General features: G+C 36.7%; 1 protein-coding gene across 2 annotated transcripts in view; it reads right to left on the reverse strand.

Annotated features, from left to right (window-relative positions):
• Nucleotides 1–27,653, reverse strand: part of CYYR1 (cysteine and tyrosine rich 1) — a 105,820-nt gene extending 78,167 nt beyond the window's left edge. For both annotated transcript variants that reach the window (XM_032629329.1, XM_032629331.1), the window contains exons 1-2: nucleotides 27,254–27,653; nucleotides 21,925–22,027 (exon numbers count right to left, since the gene is read on the reverse strand). In XM_032629329.1, the coding sequence (XP_032485220.1) occupies nucleotides 21,925–22,027; nucleotides 27,254–27,653 (503 nt within the window). The remainder of the gene's footprint in view (nucleotides 1–21,924; nucleotides 22,028–27,253) is intronic.
• Between the last annotated feature and the right edge of the window lie 43 nt (nucleotides 27,654–27,696).

Consider the following 27,696-nt stretch of genomic DNA (forward strand, 5'->3'; position numbering starts at 1 on the left):
ATAAGCTCTTTTCCCTTATGAACTACTTCCTTCCTGCACCCAGAAAGGAATGAATTTTGGGGTCTTGCAGTTCTGAGTAAGCTCTCTCTTCTCATAAATACTTAGATTAGAAGAAAAAAGCCAGGACCATTCTTTTAAAAAGCTTAATGAATTTTTTAGAATGTATGAACATAGTTGGGAAATCCTGCCAATGATTAAAGGGTCTTGGGTGTAATATTACATTCTTTTCTTTTCCCAAATTCTCTTCCACATTTCATGAAACAATATATTTCTCTAAATAAACCTAAGTTGAAATTAATCATTTTAGTCATTTTCATCACAAAATTTAATTATCAACACAAGTTTCTGCTGCTCATGTCTTAATCTTTATTCTATGCCATCTACAGGGCATACTCTCCATGCTGTAAGTTAAATTAATATTTCTACCATCACTCCAATGGCTTTTTGGTGCATTATGTGTGGGCCATTTCCTTAAAGATCTCATTTCCTAGTTGAGGTGTTTACACATAAAAATGCCAGGGATTGTTAAGTTCTAGGTTGGTTTAGAATTAGAATAGAGTAAATCTAACCTTCCATGCTATTATCTGCAATTCACTGACATGACATAATTAAAAATGAAGAAAAAGAAAATGTAAATAATTTCATTTAATCCTACATGTAAGTCAACATACACATATTGTTATTTTTCTCTTGGAAGATTAGTTTCAAAAAACAAAATTAGTTTCTTTATTTGCTGCTTATAAAAACCAAATATCAAAATTTTGAAGCTCTCCTTTTGATTGTTATGCCTTTTTGGTTGATTGACCCTTTTCTCGTTAAGCAATATCACTTTTTATCTCTGGTGTCTCTGTTCTGGACTTTACTTTGTCTTATATTAATAAAACCATTCTTACTTTTGGTTAATGTTTGCATGGTAAATCTTTTTTCAACCATTTAATTTATTTTTCTTTTCTTAGCTTGATAGCTCATCTCCGCTCACCCCCCCAGCTTTATTAAGGTATAATTGACAATTAAAAATTGTTTACCTTTAAGGTGTACAACTTGATGACTTTATAGACATATATAGTGAAATAGATCACTGCAATCAAGGTAATTAACATATTGACCACCTCACAGTTACCTTTTTCCTGTGTGTGTGTGCCTGTGCCTGTCTTGAGAAAAAGTAGGATCTACCCTCTTATCAAATTTCAATTACATGTATGGTATTGTTAACTGTAGTCACATTATTATACATTAGTTCCCCAGAATTTATTCATCTTACATAACTGACACTTTGTACCCTTTGACCAACTCCATTTTCCCCACTTCCCATAGTTTTGACCTACTTATATCATTATAGTTGAAGTGAGTTTCATGTAGATAGGATACATTTCTGTCAGTTAAAAAAAGCCATTCTCCGTCCTTCAGTTGGTGTTGTTTTGACCATTAATGTAATTATCGATCTGGTTGGATTTAGGTTCATCATTTTATTAGTGATTTCTGCTTATTTTCTGTTTTTCACTCTGATTCATTCCCTTTACCTGCCTTCTTTTGACTATAGGCATACCTCAGAGAAACTGGGCTCGGTTCCAGACTACTGCAATAATGTGAATATCACAATGAAGCAAGTCACATGGATTTTTCAGTTTCAAAGTGCATATAAAAGTTACATTGACACCATACTCTAGTCTATTAAGTGTGCAATAGCATTATGTCTAAAATATACCTACCTTAATTAAAAAATATTTTATTGCTGAAAAATGCTAACCATCATCTGAGCCTTCAGTAAGTTGTAGTAGTAACATCAAAGATCATTGATCACAGATCACTATAACAAATATAATAATAATGAAAAGGTTTGAAATATTGAAAGAGTTACATTAAATATCGAAAGAATGATACAGAAATATGAAATGAGCAATTGTTGGAAAAATGGTGTTCAGATTGGATATTTTCTACTTCCTTTTTTCTAATTCAGTCTTTTCACTATTAATTTCACTAATAATGCTCACCCTTACTTTCTGGGTAATTTTCATAAGAGCTGCTTCTGAGTTTCTATCAGATAAATCCAACATCTTTGTTTCCTGATTGTGTTTTCCTTTGTGAGTCGAGATTTCCTTGTTTCACTGTATGCTGGGTAATTTTTTGACTATATCTTGAACTTTTTGAATATTATGTTATGAGACTTTGAGATTTGTTTAAGTCTATGGGGAATTTTGATAATTTAGTTTTAGCTGGCAACCAGCCAGGTTCAATTTAGACCACAAATTCCAATCAGACTTCTGTGGGTTGTGGTTTCAATGCAGGTTCCATTTTCAAAGTTTCTGTAGTCATGTTTGGATCTGTTCCATGCGTACACCACTCAAATGCCAATCTAGGACTTGGGTGGTTGTATATGCTGTATTCAATTCTTAAGTTCTATGGTGTACTGTTTAGGGTCAGATCCATGCATGTTCAACCTGAGACGAGCCCAGGGGTTCAAAAGCAACTTTAGGGGTCATTTTCTTAAGTTCTTCTATCTTGATGATCTGGTTCCCTGGGGCCACCCTTTGTGGTTCTCTGGTCAGAAACGGGGGCTTTATTTACCCTGCTCAAATGGGCTCATTTCCAGGGTTGAATAGTTGGAGGACAAAGCTTAAAAAAAGCAATGGGGATTCACCCCATTCTCTTAGTATTACATCATTCTGATCAGAAAGGAAGGTTTGCCATTCTCAGAGTTCTAGGCTCCTGTCAGCTCCTGTTGCTGCCAGTGTCACTGCCACTACTGTGGCAACCAAAAGGTCACTTAGGAGCTACACAAGAGAACAAAGAAAACTATTGGGGGTACTTCCCCCACTGTCTTTGAGCATGAAGAGATCTTGCTTATTTAGCCATAACTAGAGAGATTTTCCTGTATCTCTCTCTGCCCATGTCCTGAAGCCTACTTATGTATTTTGGGCTGTGTTTGGTCCAGAGTGGAGTAAACAGAGGGGAAAAAAACTGGTAAACTCATAGCTAGTTGGGTAGTACTTTGAATTTTGGTCTTGTTCCTTAATCTGCATAAAATTGCTCTTCATCTACCTGAAATAGCTGTTCCACTCATTCCGTCCAAATTCTATAGCTGCATTCAGTGGGGAGCAGAGTGGAGTGTGCTCTCTCTGTCTTATGCAGAAGTGGAGCCAATCATCCCAAAGAAAGGTAAAGAGACAAAAACAAGTTTACAGCAAACACTAAGCGAAACACATAGCATGTATAGTAAGCTGGCTGTTTAAAGCCAACACGCTGAGTAAAAGGAAACTCATTTTAGAACTGACAGACCTCAGCTGATCCGTGCTATGATCAATGACTTTGTATTCAGCATGCCATCTGGCATTTACTTGCTGGCACTGAAAACACTTTGTCTGGCAGTTGTTGCTAAGGTTGGTTAGGTATGATATCATCGGAGGCAAACTCATCCCCCTTTTCATTCTTGTAAGTCATAAACACTGACATATTGAGAGAACGGCTGATTAACAATTAAAAAAAAAGTCTAATCAGGGCAATTCTAAACTTTTATATGCAAAGGCATGCTCAACTCTATAGCGTACTGGGATCACTCCACTGAAATGGCTAGCACTTAGGATACTTTTTCTGCATTAATTATTGGCATGTCATCAATAGAGATGAACCAGTCATATGCACACTACATATTTCTGAAAAGTTGTGAATGAAATAAATTATGAAAAGGAACTTAATTGGATCTCTACAATGAATCCTTTTGTAAAGCAAAATCATTGCCCTCTGATTTTGGGATTACATGTATGATTTTTTCATAAACCTGATTTATATATTTTTATTTAGACTTGTTTACCCTGTTTTTGAGTCAGCTTCTCTAATTCACAGGTCAGCCTAGGGCAACATGGCAGATTTGCTACTTAAGGCACATGACTTTTTTGGCTGTATTATGCTTATAGCGATGGCTGAGCAGCAGGAAACAGTACTTAATTAGCTGCCTTTGCAGTTATCAGGCTGCAATCACATTTGATTAAGAAGGCTGTTTATTTCACTCAAGGCTGAGAAAGCTCTCCTGAGGAGAGATGCCCATGTTTTGGCCCAGAGAACCAGAAAAAGAGCCTCGCACATGAAGGGGCACTCTGCAGCTCAGTCAGGTTTTCTTAATGACCTTGAAGAAGTCACTTTGCTCCCCATTTGTTTCCTCTTTTCCTAGACTCCAAACGTTTTCAAAGCCCAATGTCAGAACATATTTCAAAGCTCTTCTAAGTACTTTTATGTGCTAATATACCCTTCAGTCTAATTCTGAGAGATAGGCAAGTTGTTACTCTTACACCTTCTTAACAAATTAATAAAGAGGCTCAATGATATTAGAAGAATAAAGTTTACACAGCAAAAAAGAAGAGGAATTCAAGACCAATTTGGTGAACTTGGTTGTTCTTCTACACCCCCTATTGCTAAAACAACTATTAATTAAGAATAGAATCATAGAGAGTTGTTTCCTGTTTAATTTCACCTGACAAAGGGCAAGAAGGTCTATTAATGTGAGGATGGGAATTACTTGAGACTGAAACCATAAAGAGTTTTCTCCATTTATTTGATAAATATAAATTCAAATATTTGCCTATATGTAATACTTTGGAAGTTGACCTTGCATTATTCCTGGTGTTTATAGAGGAAAAATGTTGTATTAACATTGTACAGTTGCTTTTTTTTTTCATTATTTGTGGTAGCTATGTTTTTTTTAACGCCTTTATTAGAGTATAATTGCTCTACAATGGTGCTTTATAACAAAGTGAATCAGCTATACATATACATATGTCCCCATATCTCCTCCCTCTTGCGTCTCTCTTCCACCCTCCCTATTCCACTGCTTTAGGTGGTCACAAGGAATCAAGCTGATCTCCCTGTGTTATGTGGCTGTTTCCCACTAGCTATCTATTTTACATCTGGTAGTATATATATGTCCATGCCTCTCACATCGTCCCAGCTTACCCTTCCCCCTCCCCGTGTCTTCAAGTCCATTCTATGTCTGTGCCTTTATTCCTGCCCTGCCTCTAGGTTCTTCAGAACCTTTTTTTTTTTAAAGATTCCATATATATGTGTTAGCATACAGTATTTATTTTTCTCTTTCTGACTTACTTCACTCTGTATGACAGTCGCTAGGTCCATCCACCTCACTACAAATAACTCAATTTTGTTTCTTTATATGGCTGAGTAATATTCCATTGTATATATGTGCCACATCTTCTTTATCCATTCATCTGTCAATGGACACTTAGATTGCTTCCATGTCCTGGCTATTGTAAATAGGGCTGCAATGAACATTTTGGTACATGACTCTTTTTGAATTATGGTTTTCTCAGGATATATGCCCAGTAGTGGGATTGCTGGGTCGTATGGTAGTTCTATTTTTTGTTTTTTGAGGAACCTCCATACTGTTCTCCATAGTGGCTGTATCAATTTACATTCCCACCAACAGAGCAAGAGGGTCCCTTTTCTCAACACTCTCTCCAGCATTTATTATTTGTGGAGTTTAGGATGATGGCCATTCTGACTAGTGTGAGGTGACACCTCATTGTACTTTGATTTGCATTTCTCTGATGATTAGTGATGCTGAGTATCCTTTCATGTGTTTGTTGGCAATCTGTATATCTTATTTGGAGAAATGTCTGTTTAGGTCTTCTGTCCATTTTTGGATTGGGTTGTTTGTTTCTTTAATATTGAGCTACATGAGCTGTTTATATATTTTGGAGATTAATCCTTTGTCCGTTGATTCATTTGCAAATATTTTCTCCCATTCTGAGGGTTGCCTTTTGGTCTTGATTATGGTTTCCTTTGCTGTGCAAAAGCTTTGAAGTTTCATTAGGTCCCATTTGTTTATTTTTGTTTTTATTTCCATTTCTCTAGGAGGTGGGTCAAAATGGATCTTGCTGTGATTTATGTCATAGAGTTTTCTGCCTATGTTTTCCTCTAAGAGTTTTATAGTGTCTGGCTTTACGTTTAGGTCTTTGATCCATTTTGAGTTTATTTTTGTGTATGGTGTTAAGGAGTGTTCTAATTTCATTCTTTTACATGTAGCTGTCCAGTTTTCCCAGCATCACTTACTGAAGAAGCAGTCTTTTTTCCATTGTATATTCTTACATCCTTTATCAAAACTAAGGTGGCCATATGTGCATGGCTTTATCTCTGGGCATTCTATCCTGTACAACTGAGCTATATTTCTGTTTTTGTGCCAGTACCATACTGTCTTGATTACTGTAGCTTTGTAGTATAGTCTGAAGTCAGGGAGCCTGATTCCTCCAGCTCTGTTTTTCTTTCTCAAGATTGCTTTGACTATTTGGGGTTTGTGTTTCCATACAACTTGTGAATTTTTTTGTGCAAGTTCTGTGAAAAATGCCAGTGGTAGTTTGATAGGGACTGCATGGAATCTGTAGATTGCTTTGGGTAGTGGAGTTATTTTCAAAATGTTGATTCTTCCAATCCAAGAACAAGGTATATCTCTCCCTCTGTTTGTATCATCTTTAATTTCCTTCATCAGTGTCTTATAGTTTTCGGCATACAGGTCTTTTGTCTCCTTAGGTAGGTTTATTCCTAGGTATTTTGTTCCTTTTGTTGCAGTGGTAAATGGGAGTGTTTCCTTAATTTCTCTTTCAGATTTTTCATCATTAATGTATAGGAATAAAAGAGATTTCTGTGCATTAATTATGTTTCCTGCTACTTTACCAAATTCATTGATTAGCTCTAGTAGTTTTCTGGTTATGTCTTTAGGATTCTCTATGTATTATATTATGTCATCTGCAAACAGTGACAGTTTTACTTTTTCTTTTCCGATTTGGATTCCTTTTATTTCTTTTTCTTCTCTGATGGCTATGGCTAAAACTTCCAAAAATATGTTGAATAATAGTGGTGAGAGTGGGCAAACTTGTCTTGTTCCTGATCTTAGTGGAAATGGTTTTAGTTTTTCACCATTGAGAATGATATTGGCTCTGGGTTTGTCATATATGGCCTTTATTATGTTGAGGAAAGTTCCCTCTATGCCTACTTTCTGCAGGGTTTTTATCATAAATGTGTGTTGAATTTTGAAGAAAACTTTTTCTACATCTATTGTGATGATCATATGGTTTCTCTCCTGCAACTTGTTTATATGGTTTATCACATTGATTGATTTGCATATATTGAAGAATCCTTGCACTCCTGGGATAAACCCCACTTGATCATGGTGTATGATCTTTTTAATGTGCTGTTGGATACTGTTTGCTAGTATTCTGTTGAGGATTTTTGCATCTATGTTCAGCAGTGATATTGGCCTGTAGTTTTCTTTCTTTGTGACATCCTTGTCTGGTTTTGGTATCAGGGTGATGGTGGCCTTGTAGAATGAGTTGGGGAGTGTTACTCCCTCTGCTATACTTTGGAAGAGTTTGAGAAGGTTAAGTGTTAGCTCTGCTCTAAATGTTTGATAGAATTTGCCTGTGAAGCCATCCAGTCCTGGGCTTTTGTTTGTTGGAAGATTTATAATCACAGTCTCAATTCCGGTGCTTGTGATTGGTCTGTTTATATTTTCTATTTCTTCCTAGTTAAGTCTCGTAAGGTTGTGCTTTTCTAAGAATTTGTCCATTTCTTCCAGGTTGTCCATTTTAATGGCATATAGTTGCTTGTAGTAATCTCTCATGATCTTTTGTATTGCTGCAGTATCAGTTGTTACTTCTCCTTTTTCATTTCTAATTCTATTGATTTGAGTCTTCCCCCTTTTTTTCTTGATGAGTCTCGCTAATAGTTTCTCAATTTTGTTTATCTTCTCAAAGAACCAGCTTTTAGTCTGATTGATCTTTGTTATCATTTCCTTCATTTCTTTTTCATTTATTTCTGATCTGACTTTATGATTTCTTTCCTTCTGATAAATTTGGGGTTTTTTTGTTCTTCTTTCTCTAATTGCTTTAGGTGTAAGGTTAGGTTGTTTATTTGAGATGTTTTCTGTTTCTTGAGGTAGGATTGTATTGCTATAAACTTCTCTCTTAGAACTGTTTTTGCTGTATCCCATAGGTTTTGGGTCATTATGTTTTCATTGTCATTTGTTTCTACATATTTTTTTATTTCCTCTTTGATTTCTTCAGTGATCTCTTGGTTATTTAGTAGTGTATTTTTTAGCCTCCATGTATTTGTATTTTTTTACAGATTTTTTTCCTCTAATTGATATCTAGTCTCATAGCATTGTGGTTGGAAAAGATACTTGATACAGTTTCAATTTTCTTAAATTTACCAAGGCTTGCTTGATTTGTGACTGGAGATATGATCTATTCTGGAGAATGTTCCATGACCACTTGAGAAGAAAGTGTATTCTGTTGTTTTTGGCTGGAAGGTCCTATAAATATCAATTAAGTCCATCTTGTTTAACATGTCATTTAAAGCTTGTGTTTCCTTATTGATTTTCAGTATGGTTGATCTGTCCATTGGTGAAAGCACGGTGTTAAAGACCCCTACTATGATTGTGTTACTGTCGATTTCCCCTTTTATGGCTGTTAGCCTTTGCCTTATGTATTGTGGTGCTCCTATGTTGGGTGCATAAATATTTACAATTGTTATATCTTCTTCTTGGATTGACCCCTTGATCATTATGTTGTGTCCTTCTTTGTCTCTGATAATGGTCTTTATTTTAAATCTATTTTGTCTGATATTAGAATTGCTGCTCTAGCTTTCTTTTGATTTCCATTTGCATGGAGTACCTTTTTCCATCCCCTCACTTTCAGTCTGTATGTGTCCCTGGGTCTGAAGTGGGTCTCTTGTATATAGGATATATACGGGTCTTGTTTTTGTATCCATTCAGCTAGTTGATGTCTTTTGGTTGGCACATTTAATCCATTTACATTTAAGGTAGTTATCGATATGTATGTTCCTATTACCATTTTCTTAATTGTTTTGGGTTTGTTACTGTAAATCTTTTCCTACTCTTGTGTTTCCTGCCTAGAGACGTTCCTTTAGCATTTGTTGTAAAGCTGGTTTGGTGTTGCTGAATCCTCTTAGCTTTTGCTTGTCTGTAAAGGTTTTAATTTCTCTGTCAAATCTGAATGAGATCCTTTTTGGGCAGAGTAATCTTGGTTGTAGGTTTTTCCCTTTCATCACTTTAAATATGTCTTGCCACTCCCTTCTGGCTTGCAGAGTTTCTTCTGAGAGATCAACTTTTAACCTTATGGGGATTCCCTTGTATGTTAATTATTGCTTTTCACTTGCTGCTTTTAATATTTTTTCTTTATATTTAATTTTTGATAGTTTGATTAATATGTGTCTTGTTGTGTTTCTCCTTGGATTTATACTGTATGGGACTCTGCTCTTCCTGGCCTTGACTGACTATTTCCTTTCCCATATTAGGGAAGTTTTCAAATATAATCTCTTCAAATATTTTCTCAGTCCCTTTTTTTTCTTCTTCTTCTTCTGGGACACCTATAATTTGAATGTTGGTGCATATAATGTTGTCCCAGAGGTCTCTTGAGACTGTCCTCATTTCTTTTCATTCTTTTTTCTTTATTCTGCTTTGCAGTAGTTATTTCCACTATTTTATCTTCTAGGTCACTTATCCATTCTTCTGCCTCAGTTATTCTGCTATTGATTCCTTCTAGAGAATTTTTAATTTCATTTATTGTGTTGTTCATCATTGTTTGTTTGCTTTTTAGTTCTTCTAGGTCCTTGTTAAATATTTCTTGTATTTTCTCCATTCTATTTCCAAGATTTTGGATTATCTTTTCTATGATTACTCTGAATTATTTTAGGTAGACTGCCTATTTCCTCTTCATTTGTTTGATCTGGTGGGTTTTTACCTTGTTCCTTCATCTGCTGTGTGTTTCTCTGTCTTCTCATTTTGCTTAACTTACTGTGTTTGGGGTCTCCTTTTTGCAGGCTGCAGGTTCATAGTTCCCCTTGTTTTTGGTGTCTGCCCCCAGTGGCTAAGTTTGGTTCAGTGAGTTGTGTAGGCTTCCTGGTGGAGGTGACTGTTGCCTGTGTTCTGGTGGATGAGCCTGGATCTTGTTTTTCTGGTGGGCAGAACCACGTCTGGTGGTGTGTTTTGTGGTGTCTGTGACCTTATTATGATTTTAGGCAGCCTCTCTGTTAATGGGTGGGGTTATGTCCCTGTCTTGCCAGTTGTTTGGCATAAGGTGTCCAGCACTGTAGCTTGCTGGTTGTTGAGTGGAGCTGGCTCTTAGCATTGAGATGGAGATCTCTGGGAGAGCTTTCGTCGTTTGATATTATATGTAGCCGGGAGGTCTCTGGTGGACCAATGTCCTGAACTCTGCTCTCCCACCTCAGAGGCACAGGCCTAACACCTGGCCGGAGCACCGAGACACTTTCAGTCACATGGCCAGGTACTTGGGGACTTTCTTGCCTTGTGGAAAGTCTGAGGTCTTCTGCCAGTGTTCAGTAGGAGTTGGTCCACATGTAGATGTATTTCTGATGTATTTGTGGGGAGGAAGTGAACTCCACGTCTTACTTCTCTGCCATCTTGAAGGTCTCCCTGTACAGTTGGTTATTTGCAAGCACTGGTATCACTCATTTTTTGCAAAGTGAAGCACAGAGAGATAACATTCTGTTTACCTTTTTTGACAGTGTGAATTCATACAGAGCATGTTTGAAGTAATTTGTTATGTTTTTCTTTATTTTTGTCAGATTTGGCCAAAGGCATAAAAAGCATTCTTTTTGTTATCTGTAAGATTTTCTTTCTTCTTTCTCTTTCCTTAAGAATGCATATCCAAACTACAAATTCTATTTATCTCTGAGCTACTGTGGGTTAAACAGCCAAGGTTTTCACCCATGGAACATTCTGATGGAATCCTATTATACTTTATGTGGTTATCATCTCCCTCTGAAATTTGCATAGTTATGGGTGTGTTCATCCTAACATTTGGCAATTGGGAGACAGCTGGAAGATAGTGTGTTCTGGCCAGCAGCTGTCCATCAGAATTCTTCCAGTATAATGGAATAAAAATCACTGTGTGTGCATAACTCTTGCCTCCTCAATTTTATCAATAAAATATTTTATCTCTAAAAATTATGCAACTGAATAGAGTTGTACAGGAGCCTGTTGCCTGATGAGTGACAACCTGGCAGATCATACTGCCTCATTGATAGAACATATTCAAATATGTGAATTGTGTGAAAGCCTGTATGGGAAGTAGGTAGGACCAAAACTAGGCCTCCTAGTATATGCCTGAGGCAAACTTCAGTGCAAAGTACCTTCTACCTTTGGGTTCTAGATCTTCTGCAGTGGAGCCATTTTTCAACTTTTTCCACTGAAACACTGAGCATTGATAGAGCACATTCAAATATGTGCTCTACAATGAAATATGACAAGAAGTTAGATCATTATAATCAAATTGCCTTTTGAGTTCTAATTCCTATCATCTGATTATAATTTATTATTAACAGTGTGATTCGAAAGTGATGGCTGACTCCCTAGAAATCACTCCTTTTATTTTGTAATCATACCTGATTTTTACCCCATGAAAGAAATTCTCTGAAATCAATAACATATTTTAATTATGAGCTGATATTTCTAAGCAAATATTTACCCAGATGATACATATTTATTTAGAACTCACAAAATGTCAGATTTTTCATCCTTAAATGGAGGATTACTTTTGTTTAAATGATCCACTCTAGATCATTCAGTTGGTCAGGCCCCATACCTTCCATGGTAAGTTGGCAGACCTACTTCTTGTCCTCTTGGAAGGACAGACAGATCATTTAGGAACTTGATTAAAGTGATAAATAATAGCAGGGCAGAGAAAGGATACTAATATGGCAACATTTAGGAGGGAATTTAATCCAGATTGAAGTTAAGAAAAAGCTCCCCCCAAAATATGATGTTTAGATATTCATAAGTTCTTATAGCAATAAATAGTTTTCATTCTTCCCATCTTGAAACCATCAGTTCTTCAGGAGCCAGAGGGGAGTAGCAGAAAAAGGTCAAGAACACATAGTTTTAAATGCCAGCTTATTACACAGTAGCTGTGTGAAATTAGACAAATTACTTAACTCTGAGTCTCAACTTCCTCATCTGTACAGAGAAGAATAATAATACCCAGGTAATGGGGGCTATTCTGAAGATTAATAAACTAATATATTTTAAGCATCTGGGACAGAGATTGCATTAAATAAACGATAGTTCCCTTCACTCTAATAATTTCTGCCACCGCTAAACACTCTTTCCCTTATAATATCCAACTCTGACTTCTATCAAATGAAGGTAGCCCCTAAAACCTGGAATATATGACCAGCTGTGAGTTGACTTGTTTGGGGCACAATCTCATGGATGAATAAATAAAGATGGATCCTCACATAAACTGCTTTGTTATGGCAACATATTCAATTCAGAACGAACCAAAATACCACAAACCCGATCTTTTACATAATTTAAAATACAAAAAGCACGTAGAAGAGAATTAAGGGATTCACTGTTCCCGCCACCATCGAAGGTATATTCAGGGTGATTAGTGAAGGAAAGATCAATTTTAACAGTGAAGGAATTTTGAAGAGCTGGAGAACACTTTTAGGGAAGCTGAAATAGATGTAGAACACTTTTCAGGAGGCTGATCAGATCTAGAAAGGGGGAAAATACAGTGTATTCCTGAATTTTCACAGGTTCCATGGTGGGCTTGCTGTTCTCTTTCTTACACTTCTCTTCAGAGCATCCCATTCACTCCCCCCACACCTGTTTCAACCAGCACCTCTAGGCTTTTTACTCCCAAATCTAGATGTGATGCTCCAGGCTCTCCAATGAGGTTCAATTGGTGCATCCCACCCACTAAAGGTTCACTGAATTTGTCTTATAGGCTATAAAGCCTATTACCCCCACTCCCCACCACTCAACATATTAAAAATGGAATTCATTCCCCCTTCTGAACCTTCTTGAATGTTCCTCATTAGTTCTCAGAACACACTATCTACGCAATCATTCAGAACTTCAGACTTGATTTGTACTTGTTCCTCTTGTTTAGCCCCAATTCTTAGTCTCTTTTATCACTTTGCCCTGCAGTACAGGACATTGTCAAAGAGCACCAGCCCTCTCTACAAGCATGCTTGAAGGATGGGCAGCATCAGAACCCCCTGGGAGTTTGTTAAAAATGCAGAATTCCAGGTTCCACACCAGACCTAACCAAATCAGAATCCACATGTTAACAAGGTGCTGTGATATTTATATTAACAAATAAATATTTGATCTTTGTCCCATTTCTGGCACAGAGATCCTAAAACCCCTGGAATTTCCTAAGTGATCAGAGTAATAAAGGTGTCTTAATATTCATAACAAACCCCTTTCAACCACATCTGAGTTTATGTTAATAAGGTGAGTTTTAGAAAGCACCTGAGGATGGGGGCTGGTTGCCAGGGAAACCAACCTTGTGATTAGAGGGTTGGAACTTTCATTCCAACCTCCAGACCTCCAGGGAGGGGAGAGGGGCTGGAGACTGAGTTAAATCACTAACAGTCAATGATTTAATCAATCATGTCTATATGATGAAGCCTCCATAAAACCCCAAAAGGACAGGGTTCGGAGAGCTTCCTGGGTTGGTTAACATGTGGAGAATTAGGGAGAGGGACTTGACTGGAGACAGCATTGAAGCTTCAAACCTTTCCCCATACTTTGCCCTATGCAGCTCTTCCATCTGGCTGTCTCTTAGTTATAATGTTTTATTCTAGTAAGTAAAATATTTCTTTGACTTCTGTGAGTGCTCTAGCATATTTATTGAATCCTAGGGTCATTGAAACCTCTAATTTATAGTTCAGAAGCTCAGGTGACACCATGGACTTGCAACTGGTGGCTAAAGTTGGGGGAGGTAGGAGCAGTTTTATAGGACTGGACCCGTAACCTGTGGATCTGATGTTCTCTCCAGGTACGTAGTGTCAGAACTGAGTTAATTGCTTGTGGTGTTGGAAAACCCACACAATGAAATTGGTCTTAAAAATCTTAGGTGTCCACGTGATCTCTTACTGTCTTCATCAAACATTTCCATTGCTTTCTTTCTTTTAATTATAAGGATTTTCCAAAATATAAGAATTACAGATACTAATATAAAACACCCACATACCCACTACCCATACTTATTGCATGTTAATAATTTATAATATGTTTCAGATTTGTATTTTTTAAGTAATAAAATATGAGAGTTGAAGGTCTCCTTCCTACCCCTGTGCCTAAGGTGACAAACTTGTCCCAGGACTGTCCCAAATTGTAGCACTGAAAGTCCTGCACCCCAGGAAATCCCTCAGTTCTGGGAAATACTGAAATTCATCTGTACCTTTCCCTCCCCCACAAATTTACCACACATTTACCACATGTGCATGTTTCTATAATAAACAGAATTATTTTATGTGTTTAGCTTTATGCAAATAGTATCATGTTTGGCACATTCTTTTTCTGTTAGCTCTTTTTCACACAGCATTACAGTTTTGAGATTTACTCTAATGATACACTAACATGTGTGGATTTAATTGCTATATCCCATTCTACTGTATGAATATACTCTAATTTACTTATCCATTCTCCTCTGATAGAAATTTAGGTCGCTTCCAATGTTATGCTATTTTAAATAATATCAACCAACATTACGATGTCTCCTTGTGCGTATTTGAGGATTTTCTAGGGAATATATGTAGAAGGGGTAAATTGCCAAGTCCTAAAGGATGCCCATCTTCATCTTTTCTGCATGTGGTCAAATTGCTCCCAAGTGTTGATAACGGTTTGTGTTTTCCCACCAGCAGTGTGAGTTCCCTTTCACTTTGGCCCACAGTGCTTGGTCCTATCAGACTTATAGAGTATTGCCAGCCTGACAGCTCTGAACAGTCTTGTACTGTTTTAAACTGCATTTCCCTGCTTTAGCTAGCCAGGGGGAGCATCTTCCGTGTGTTTATTGCCCTTCTGGTTTTCTGCTCTACTACTTTTGAGCACACACATTGCCCATTTTCCTATTGAGGCATTATGGATACTAATCTTTTGTGAATCATATGAACTGCAAGTATCTTCTCCAAGTGGGGAATTTGCCTGACACTTCGCCTATGGAATTGTTGCCTTATATATTTTTTAAAAATTTAAAGATTGAGATATAATTCACATACCATAAAATTCATTGTTTTAAAGGGTAGAGTTCAGTGATTTAGTATACCTCTTCTTTTACAGTTTGTGCTTTCTAGCTTTTATTTTAGAAATCTTTCCTATTCTGATACTATGATGCCATTCTACTCTTTTTAAAAATGTTGTAAATGTTTGCTTCTTGCCTTTATGTAATTAGCCCATTAGGATAGATTTTGGGGTGTGGTGTAATGGAGTGATCTAGTTTAACGTTTATCTGTATGGATAGTTAATTGTCTTGGCACCATTTATTAAATAATCCACCCACCTCTACTGGTTTGTAATCAGTAATCATCTCCGTTATCACATGAGTCAACTTCTAAGCTTTATATTCTATCAGTATATAGAATATAAAGTATATATATAGTGTATACATATATAGTATATATATACTATATATATCTGTGAACCAGTATCACACTATTTATTTTCCATAACTTTATAATAAATCTTGATGTCTCCTAGGCATGTCTTTTCACTTTGTTGTTTTTCATAACTGTTTTCTTTTGTCTACACCCTTTTCTTGCTCATATACATTTTAGGCTCAGTCTGTCAAACTCAATAAAAAATGGTCCTGTGGGTTTTTATTAGAATTGTATTGATTTTACATATAGTTCGGGAAGAATTGACATATCCCAATATTGACAACCTTACAATATTCCTATCCACAATTCGGTATCTCTTAATTTCTTTAAGTCTCCCTTTAATCTCTTGAAACTTTTATGTATTTATATTACTCCATAAGTGCCATGCACATATTATTGGATTTCTTATTAGGTACTTAGTTTCTGGTGTTGTGAGATTTGTGTACACACATATATATTATGTTTTCTGAGTGTTGTTGATGTATAGGGATTCACTAATTTTTGTACACTGATCTTACATCCTGCAATGTTGATGAATTCTCTTATTTGTTTTTATAGTCTGAGGAGTATAGGCAACCATATCATTGGTAAATAATAACAATTTAATTCTTTCGTTTCCAATTGGAATCATCTCTTTTTAATTTCTCTTGTTGGTTACACTGACCAAGCCAGTAAGATGCTGAATAGAGTGGTGCTAGATGCTAGCTTGTCTTATAGTTGCCTTAAAAGGGAATGGTCATAACAGTATAGCACTGAGTATGGTTCTTGAGGTAGGTTTTGTTTTTTCTTTTGAGATCTTTATTCAGTTAAGAAATTTTCCTCTATTCATAGTTTGCTAAGTGTTTTTTTAACTCAAGTGAGTGATGGATTTCATCAATTGTCGTTTCTTTCAAGGATCTTCTTAGAATTGCTCTCCTTCAAGAAGTCTTCCTAGCACCCTAAAGTTGGACTAAAAACTCCTTCTCTCTGATTCCACTACATTTAGTCCTTTCCACAGCCTACTAAACTGTCTGTTTTCTAACTTCATGTTTCGCAGTAGCTTATAAGCAATTCAAGAGCAGGAACTGTGTTTGATTCATGGCTATGTCCTCCATTACCAGCTGTAGAACATAGAATATCTCTGTACATATTACAGAAATAAATTGCTGGGAACATGTTCTAGAAACTTATCTAGCCCTTCCTAAAAACAAGTTATGTTTTTAACAAGGAAGCTTAATTTACAAAGGCAGTTATGATTGAATAGAGTAGATTCAAAAAATTTTAGATATCTACACATTTATATTTGCTCTTAATAATACATAAAATGTATTTATGTAATACATAAAATACATGTCTTCTGCGAAACAATGACTTTCTTCTTATAGCAAACATTATCTGTTACTACATTAAATTTTTTTAATTCAATTACTTAAACTAAAATAAATGTTCTCTGAGCACACCATTCTCCACAAATCTCCATGTATTCACCAATCTGGCAGCTTTCCAAACCCTGTCCTTTTGCATTTTCATGGAGGTTTCATTACAAAGGCACGATTGATTAAATCATTGGCCATTGATACTGAAATCAATCTCCAGCCTCTCTTCCCTCCCTAGAGGTCCAGGGGTTGGGATTGAAAGTCCCAACCCCCTAATCACATGGTTGGTTTCCCTGGCAACCAGCCCCCATCCTCAGGTGCTTTCCAAAAGTCACCTCATTAACATTAAAATCAAGTTCATATTCATTTTAACACTATATTAGTTATTTATCATTCTGTCATTATTAAAACAAAAACAAGACTCCCACAAACTTTGATTTGCTCAGAATGTACCTTTTAGAGGTGTTTTATCATATCTAAGTCCTAAGAACATTTTAATTCATTTAATTTAAATGATGTTCTTACCAATGCCAAAGGCCTTTCAAACTGTATTACGTTTCTGTCCTTATTTAAACAGCCTCACTTATTTTATTTAGCATGCTCAGCTACTTAGTGAGTATGGGACCTCAAATGCCATTTGGAAATATGAAACCTTTATCTTTTAACTCAGTTTTGCTTTCATGAATAACATGGTTCTAACATCACAGTTGTGATATTTATTAGCTGTCTTTGCAAAACTTCGGGCAATACATCTTTTACATTTCATTGAGAAGAAAAGAAACTTAATCCCACCAGCATCTCCATTATTAGTTCTTTCTTTTGATTTTTCCCCGTGGGAATTTTGTGTTGGCCAGATGGCACACTGAAGGATCCCTAGACAGATCTGCATTCTATGAAAGCAACATGGAAAAGCAAAAATCTATTTCTGAATGAGAGGATCAAATTTTATATCTTATCATCTGGCTCACCATGTCCAACCCAGTCATTATTTGGTTCATGTTCAATATTGTACAATTATTCTCCTATTCACATAACAGTCTTTCTTCGTTTTCAGTAAAGTCCTGCTTTTAGTCTGTCCCATTACTAATGGTAATTAGCCACTCAATTGCACCCTCTGAGCCCTTGAATTCTACTAGTTCTAAAGAATACTCCATAAACCTTATCTTTATGTTGGATCCTATCTCTAGGAAATGTCAGTCAAATTTCATCAACAGCAAAACTGAAATACCCATTTCCATATTCATCACAGAATGTTTATTTTCCATGGAGAAAAGTGGCTGGATGAAATGCTTGAGAATCATTTTGATGAGAAATTGTTTACTTTGTAAATTGGCCCAATTCTCATTTTCAAACACAGTGAGGTTTCTAATTGTCAGGTAGTTACACTCCTGATCAAAAATGGAGAAAAAATTCCAGTCACATATTCTGTCATAAATGGTATTAAATAGTGTCACATCTCAAAGTGTTCACTCTAAATATTTTCTCTATGGAATAAGTAAAAATAATCTTCATTTGGTGCCTTCTCACCTTTGTCCCTTGTCTTAGTGGTATCTAAGAGTGTGTCCGTTTTACATAAAACCAGCTCTTATTTCCAGAAAAATACTGAACTATTTTATTTTAGTTTTGTTAGACATGACCAATAAAAGAATGTAGTCTACCAATAAAAGTCTGTAAAATAAGGATGTATCTTTTGTCTTACCTATTTATTTGTATGTTATATTCAAAGTTTAACCTTCCTTTCCTAGCAACACTGAACAACATGGGTTTTCCCAAACTGACCATTTTCTTTCTTAAATCTTTGCCTTTGTAGGGGACACTGTCTCTGTCTGGAATGCTCTTCCCTTTCTTCACTGTCCACTTATGTAAATATCTACTCTTTCTTTAAAACTCTGTTCAAATTTCATATTTATGAGACTTTCTCTAAACATCTCTTTCTAAACACACACACACATTTAGCTGCTTACTCTCTTCTCAGCCCTTCGATAACACTTCATAGATTAATTCTATGAAGAATTATTTGTCTACATTTTCTTCTCTTACAAGACTGTGAGATTGTAAAGGTCAGGGAACATCATTTATTCATCTTTGGATCCTATGCTGCCATGGTAACAGGCACCCAATATGAATTTGTAAATAACTGATTGCACAGTATATGCTGACTTTTGCAAAAATTATTCTTAAATTCTGGAAAATAATACTGTTACTTTTCTATATGGAAGTCAATATCTGTGACCATAATGAGCAAAAGTAGGCATGCCATTTTAAATAGATTTATGTCAAATAGACTTATTGTATTGCTCATTTTGCAGTATATACAAATATCAAATCATTATGTTGTACATCTGAAACCAATATAATGTTACATGTCAATTATATCTCAATTTTAAAAAGTATATATGTTATTTTTAAAGTTTAATTTTTAAATTGTTTTCACAAGACACAAATAAGTTTTCAAATTCCTAACTGATAGAAAGGGGGTAAAAGGGAGAGACCTGAATAAAATAATACTTTTCAACTATATAAAAGGTAAATTGAAAGATAGCTTTTGTGATATCTTTGAAAACAAATCTTAACGGTTAATTTGCAGAAGTTTAGAAAGAGCAGTTGAACTAAATGGAATTAAGGGTTAAATACCTCTACTCTGATTATTTTAGAGAGGCCTCAGCAAGAAGGATTAAGTGTGTCTTACCTTACCAATTTACACACAGTCTAGAATGACCCAAATTGTGTTTTGTACTCTCTTTAGCTCATTTTAGACTAAGCCAAGACATTTTCTATTTGAAAATAAACAAGACTCGAAGTCAGATTTATAAAATTATTCATTTAGGATACAAAACATTCCACTGTGTTTATTGCTTTCTTCCCTATTACCTTACTGATGACCACGAAGATTAAATTCTCTGTTAAGATGATTAAAATGATTTTACTAAGAATGTGTCTGGATGCTTGGAAGAGAAGAAGCATAGCATATGAGTTCCAAAATAGCAATATTTGAAAACATGTGCATGAAAGAACTTTTGTAAGCATTCTTGGAATTATTTTCTCTTTCTCTACCCCACACACCCACCCTAACTCAAAAAAGAGAAAAGCTTTGGGTGGAGTTAACTCTTTTCAAATCTTAAACAATAACTGGAAATCCTGAAAATGTATTCTCCTTTATCCAGTGGGGAAAACACTTTAAAGCTCTTTTTTTTCTCTAAGAATTGTTTAGCAAGGGATTTACTTAGTGGTTTCTATTTTGAACAGAAAATTCAGTTTAGCTGCCTGAAATATAATGCCATCTGTGTTTATTTCCGCCCTCCCAAAAACACAATTCTTTTTTTCAAACATAGCAAGTACATGGCCCTAATAACCCAGATAGAGATATAACTCAATGAATTTTTTACTTTAACCAAGTGATAAAATTAGTTCTAAGAATAGGTACCATAAAAAATGAATCTGATTGCAAATATATGACATGTAAAGCACAACTATAAATTTAAAAAAATTTTAACTATTTTGATTAGTAAGTAATTATGTCTTCTATATATATTTATCAGGGTGGAGGTATCTATGAGGTGAGAAAAAGGGCACAACACACACATTGTGATGTAGTTAGTTGGCAGAGAAATGGGTCAGGAGCCACAGGACCAAAGAATCAGAGTCATTCTGACACCAGGTTCTTCAAATCTATACCACCTTTGGTGCCCACTCACACATCTACCTGTAACAACAGCCTCTGGCATGTGGAGATCATTGGAAAAATCAAATTTGAATTTAGTAATGAAGTATTTTAATTTACTTAAAAAGTATGAAGTGATATACAAATGAGAAACATCATTATGTATTTATATTCTAAGCTGATTCTGACTGTTTTCTAAATGTAAAGAGACTTAATGTTTTTCCACCAAATCTTCTATGAGAAAAAATTTAAACATTTTAAAGTTTATTTGCATTTCAAAGAATGCTTAAATTCTGTTCATCAATCTTTATTACAGCCTGACATTTCTGCCATCGCCATGACAGTCTTCAAGAATATCCTGAAGTATGATTCTTTCTGGCCTTATTCATGGAGACATGATCTCTAAGATCAGCCCCACTTTGATTCTAGAAAGTCTATGCGATGCCAGGTTTTCTATTCTCAGGAAACCGAGGATGACTTATAAGCCATCTCAATGGGTATATGCTTAAAATAGCCAGGCACACATCACTTATTGCCTAATCTTTCCTGGCTCCACATAAGCCTTCATAAAACACAAGTTAAGTCACAATGGAGCAGCCTTCAAATCATCCTGACAGTCACTTGAAAAATACAAAATGCAGACTCCTGAAAGCCATGGGTGATGGTCACCCATGGGTGAAATTCTTATGTTCCTATTCTCTACCTTCTATTTCTCAATTTGAAGGTGTGTGTAGAGGAACAGAGAGTTGCACAGTCCTCAGACATACAACCCTGAAGACAACTTCTGCTTGTCCATTTCCCTTCGCTTAGAAGCATCTCTAAAATAAATCCTTAATTTGTTAGGGAGAAATACTTAACACCTTCTCTGCATGTATGTTTCATTGATTTTTATAGTTGGTTATCACTTTACCCTGTTGAGGCTAGATTTCTTGGGCTCTAATCCTGTTTCCCAAAGTTGCTTTAGATGCATCATGTAGAAAACTGACGTTTCATATCTCAACTGTTTTTTATTCATAATGTCTCTTTTCCCTGATATCTGCTGGCTGAGTCACACAAATATATACGTGGCAAAATAAACTGGCTATCATTAAATGACAAATTCTAACTTACTAATCCTTCAACAAAGCGGATAAAAAAATATAGTTTACAATGTTAAAAAATGATCAATATATGAATATGGTCTAGTTAAAACATTATTATTACTATTACATTATTATTATCATAAAGCAAATTAGACAATAAAAAATATTCTTTAAACTCCCTTATAACAAAAGCAATTTATTTTGTATATTAATTTGAACATTTAGTTAAATAATACAATACACTAGATAGTGATGAGTGTTGAGTGTCTCCAGTAAAGATTTTATGTCAACAACCAATCTTAGAATTTCCTACTCATAACTATAACTTAGTACTTTTTGAAAACATAAACGGGCAAGGGAAAAAGTATCAATATGGCCAAATTTGATTAATACTCACGAGAGAATATTCCCAATATAGGCATAGTAGGAGCAACAGTAGGGTGTGGTTCCATCACAGCAGTAAGATTTGCAGTCTTTGCCACACTGAGCAAGGCAATCCTCTACAAAATAAAAACCATATCCGTGCAGTTACATTTCTGAAAATTCCACCTTTACGAAAAATCACTCTATTTCACATCCTGATCAGTTAACGACCACTCTTTAGCACATTTAGACTTTCATTTTACGTGCTTACAATTCTAAAACATTTGTAAGCACCTAAACTAGTCTTCCTTCCTTATTAGACATAAATCTGGAAAAGGCAAAGACCAGTCTTTGAACCTCCTCCATCGAGCACCATAATTGGTAGTCAGAGTTGGTTGAATGAGACATTGAAGGGAGGAATGAATGATCCAACTAATCAGACATTAAATTCGTCAACAGAGTTCTTGCAATAATTTTTAAATGATAAAGTCTTTTGACTTTAGGGTGCTACTCTCAACTACATTTAATGGAAAGTGGTGTTGACACGAATAATATCAACTGGAGATAATATTTAAGTAATGTATATTTTTCACCACAATGCATTATATGCTTCCCTTTCTCTACAATTTTTTTACCTTCGTAATTACAGTTTGTATACATAAGGTACCACAGATGAGTCTGCATATCCTGTTAATCCATTTGGATTGGAAGATAGTGAGTTAGTTAGCTGTGGGGGAAAGTTCCTATAGATAATTCACTGGTGAATAATTAAGAGTTTATTTGATGCCAGATTTAAGAATCAATAAGCTATGAGGGCTTCCCTGGTGGCGCAGTGGTTGAGAGTCCGCCTGCTGATTCAGGGGACACAGGTTCGGGCCCCGGTCCGGGAGGATCCCACGTGCCGCGGAGCGGCTGGGCCCGTGAGCCATGGCCGCTAGGCCTGCATGTCCAGAGCCTGTGCTCCACAACGGGAGAGGCCACGACAGTGAGAGGCCCGCGTACCGCAAAAAAAAAAAAAAAAAAAAGAATCAATAAGCTATGGAACAGCACTATATGAAAAGGGAAATGTATTTTCTGATTAAAAAGGACATACCAGAGCTGACAAAACCAATTGTCTTTTTTCCATGTTTTTGGCAAGGAAAATTATACCAAAATGTTAAATAAAAATTACCCTACCTTTAAAAAATTCTTTATTCTTCCTAAATGATTTATGTTTAACAAGTTAAGGTTATCATTTAGTTATAATCAGTGGTACAAATTACAATGGATATGTGAGTTTCAGGTACATGTAGGAAAACATTAAGTACAGTCTGATAATTTAAGGTACATGCTCAAGAATCACAAAATAGGTCATTTCCAACTCAATCTCTGAAGGCAATAACTACTATCTAAATTATATAAGACTTTTGCTTTTCTGTCAAAGTCATAACATAAAAGTGCAAATGTTATATATATGCCTACATGTCCATGTAATTGATTTGTCTAGAGAGGAAAATACAGATTTTGCTTTTAAATCACTTCCCTGACAAGATGATTCTTTACAAATTGATGCGATCAAAACCCAGCAAAGTTCTTTCACCTTTATCAATAATGCATGGCCTCTGTGGAACAAGTCAAAAGTTCATGTTTTCTTTTCCTCAATTTTATTCTACTTCATAAATGAACAAACCTTAATGTTTTCTTCTGGGATGTGGTAAGAAGACATGAAAGGGAAAAATAACTACCTTTGTAAGATTCAGTAACTCTACTTAAATCCAAAATTTTGAGGGCAGAAAACACGATCTAATGATTTATTGACAGTGTCTGCCTTTTGCAGTTTATTTTATCATTTTCCCAGGGAATTTCTATAGCTTTTATTTTTAGTACTGTTTAATTAAGTCAAATATTTAGACTAGTCAGTTATCTCAAGCGCTTAGCTGGGATGTTTTGCTTTATGCTCTTAAAAGCCGTTCAGATAGTGGGAGAGCTGACACCCCGCCTTATTCTGTCAGAGGAGGACAAGTAATTTTTAAATAGCTTCATGGGGTGGCTTTTGCATAATGCCCAAGACAGTGACATCTTATTAAGCTCTCCATGATTATCGAAGATTCAATTACTGCTATTGTAAGGACATGGTGTTATCAAAATATTTTGAGCCAATGTTACAGGAAACCAAGCCCCAAATCTTGTAGCCAAGAAGCTGGATTATACCTGCAGCAAACATCTAGATCCTGCCACACATTGTTCATTATTTTTATGGCATTTTCCAGCAGTCTTGTCTACTTCCCAGAATTAAACAACTGAAAAGGGAAGGTTTAATAGTATGGCAAATACATTCACAATCACAACATTTCCAAATTGGGGGGTCAACCACACCTCAAACTTATTTTGATATGTTAGTTGCTTTCTCCGGTTTATTTGAGAGTAATCCTATAAAGATCACAGTTTGGACAGTACAGAAGCATTTTCTCACGTGTAAAAGCATGAAACATCCCAATGGCCCTCAGAAGATAAATAATATTATTACTAATATTCAAGTTAACATCCTTGAAAATTAGCTAGTTCCAATTTTCGTCAATGACTTTAGTTAAAGGCAGCATCTGGAAGAAGCTTCCCCACTCCCATCTTAAGAAATGTGTACTACAGGAAAGCATCTGGCTCCAAGCACTTGCTCAGAATTGGCTCTTGTAATCTATAGCTAAGGATCAAAAAGGAAGGAAAGGGAGGAGACAGAAATCACTGGCTAGGGTTGGGAAGGTTAAAACCTTGGCCAAATCCTGTCTTTGTAGCCTGCAGTGGGAGTTGGATAATAATATAAACACTTGATTGAATCCCTTCCCCAAAGTGACTCCACAGTCAGACACGATGCTCCAGGTATAGAAACCTTGCTGTTATTTCCTTAACGAATGGAACCTGTATTTAATGCATTTTCCTTGGGGAAAATAATTCAGGTTACGGACAGTGCACCTACATAGGTTTTTGTCCCATTAAAGCTGGCAATTTTTTTAACAGCATATCTGGATTAATTCTATTTCTTCCGTGTTCCCCCATTTCATCCCAATCCTCACTTCCAGCCTTACCTCTTAGTTCCAACCCAACTGTGTTATCTGTTTTTGCACATACAAATCTCATGATTTTTGCCTTTGTTCACATCTATCCTACTACATCTCCTATGTCCAAGGCTTCCTCTAATTCAAAGGTGTAGGTCCTAAAATGTCCTCCTCAATTAAATTTCTCTGAGCAAATATTTCCTGAGTTCCTCTTATGGGCCAGGTGTTTCGCTAGTCTCTGAGAATATTATGCTAAACAAAATAGACATTATCTTCATGGAGCATATCCTCCTAAGCCAGCAATAAGGTCTCCTTCAAACACCTAGAGCACATGGTGTATCTCTCCTATAATACAGCTTTTTATACCTTAGAGTAAAGGGCACACCTGATCTCCCAAAGACTCAAAGCATGGCCTCTGTCCTACGTATCATTCAACACGTCTCATTCCGTAAATATTAGTTGAGTGAATACGGCAAGCATAAAAAGGCCTCTGAAATAGAGTTCAGGAATTAATATCAAAGGCACATTAGCTAATCATTTCTTATCAAAGATGATAACGCGACCTAGTATTGGCTTGCAATGACTTTGTAGTGTACTAGGGAGGGATGCGGATGGAGAGAAGAAATGAATGGAATGAAAACTTTTCAAACTGATCAAGCTTGCTGCTGGCCAGCTGGGCGGGTTTCCTGAATCCTGGGGGTGCTGTGCACTTAACGTTGGGGGAACAGGAAGAAGGGAAGGAAAAGTGCAAATTAGAAGCGTTCGGCTCACCAAAGAGAATAAAATGGACAAAAGAACAAGAAAAAGTTGTTCAGTGGTGTGACTAAAGATGAGTAAGGGAATTAAAGTTTCATCTGCTGTGTTCTATTTTCTTATTTTTGTTTTATTTTGGTAAACAGAGGAAGTGGAAAGAATTATCATTGTTTCAAATGAATTAATTTTAATTTAACATTTTAATTTAACATTAAGATTTTAATATAACACAAATATTAATGCAATTGATTCTGTTAGACTCTCACATTCTAAAAACATCATATGACTTAAGTAGTGCTGGAAAAACATTATAATGTGGACTCTCCTCATTAAATAGAAAGTACTTTTTCTATTTTATAAATTTCTGTATTTGAAGGTCAGCTATTCCCCTACAATAAAATATCTTTAAAACAACTTATAGACAGACACTAATTTACATTTTAATAAACAGATTGGAAACTTCTATAGAAGTTATTGTGATTCATTTCTGGCAAGGTTGAATGAGAAATTCAGTTCTACTGATGTTCAGGTAAGAATGTTGAAGAACGTCTTCATTTTGGTTGCAATATCATTGTAAGTATCAAAAGGCCAGCACAGTGCTATACATAAACTTACTACTGCAAGGTCATAGGTAAGCCTATGGTGTTTGTCATAGGAAATTAGAGACATGAAAACATTTACAAAGAACTCTGCTTTTATCCTGTTTTTTAAAATATGAAGCGGATGCAAAGCCTTATGTGTAATTAACTTTATACATGAATAACCAATGAAAGGCCATTTTGGGCTCAGCATCAGTCACAAAACAAGAAAACTGCTTTGCTTCATCAATTATTAGCAATTCTCTCTAAGAATAATTAGGATGAGGGAAATGAGATGCCCTTCACCTATAAGCAAGTGCTTAACAAATTCAGCGAAAACAGATCAGATTCTGGGTGAATTTATGCCTCTCGAAAACCCTATATTTCAACTCAGAGCTTCCAATTACCCTGTCCACCACACTTGAGGATCATCTTCTAAAGAAGAAAAACAGAGGTCTAACGCTTTTTTATTTCTGAAAGGGAAAATCCGGAATATTAGGAATGTGGAGGTGGAGGGGCCAGTGGGTAGCATTTACTGAAATGGAAAAGTCATCAGATTAGTTTATTTGAAACCTCAGCGATGCCTCCCTAACTTCAGGTGCTTTTTAAAAAACATGCTTTCCTCGCACAGCTCAGTCTCCACCCTCACCCCAAATTCCCGAGTCCTGGATACGACTGGAAAAAATGCACGCTATCCAGAAAATAAAAACAAAAACTCCTAAATGTGGGGTTGGGGGTAGCTGCTTCGCGGAGAGAGAGAAAGGATAAGAAAAAAAAAAAAAAAAAGGAAACGTGTAAGGAAAGGGACAAAACAACCGCGTGGAGGTCAAGCCCAGGGCTGCAGAGCGCGGGCGCGGGCTTCTGCTCCTGCCTGCGGGGACCACACAGTCTCTGACCTCTCACCATGGTCCCGTGCATCCCGCCCAACCCGTGTTTGCTCGCAGTGTGACCCCAGCGCCGCCCCGAGCCCCCTTCCCCTCTCCCGCCGCCCTAGGTCACTGACCTGCGTAGACAAAGAGCAGGACCAACTTCGGAAGCAAGACCCCTGGACACCCGGGGACCCTCCGCGCGTCCATCCAAGCCGGTGGCCGGAGGTTGCGCGCCTGGACAGAGATGGACAGAGAGACAGACAGACAGGTCTGTAGAGAGGGCTGGGAGCCAAGGGAGAGCCCGGCACCGGGAGGGGATGGGGGAGCTGGAGGGCGGTCAGATGGAGAGGGCAGCGCTCTGGAGAGCCGGGTGGCGCGGAGACCTGGCCATCGCCCTGGGAGCTTTAGAGGGGAGCCCGGGCCGCCGCGCGGGGCTGCGCTGGGGCGGAGGTCTCTTTGTCTGTCCCCGCGGCGCTCGGGCGGCGGGCTAAGCGGCCGATCCAGCGTCCTCGGCCACCCGGGCTCACATTTCATCTCCGCGGGTGGCACCTACGCGAGGCTGGGGGCGGGGGTGGCC

The sequence above is a fragment of the Phocoena sinus genome, chromosome 4, assembly GCF_008692025.1.
Source record: "Phocoena sinus isolate mPhoSin1 chromosome 4, mPhoSin1.pri, whole genome shotgun sequence".
Classification (NCBI taxonomy): domain Eukaryota; kingdom Metazoa; phylum Chordata; class Mammalia; order Artiodactyla; family Phocoenidae; genus Phocoena; species Phocoena sinus.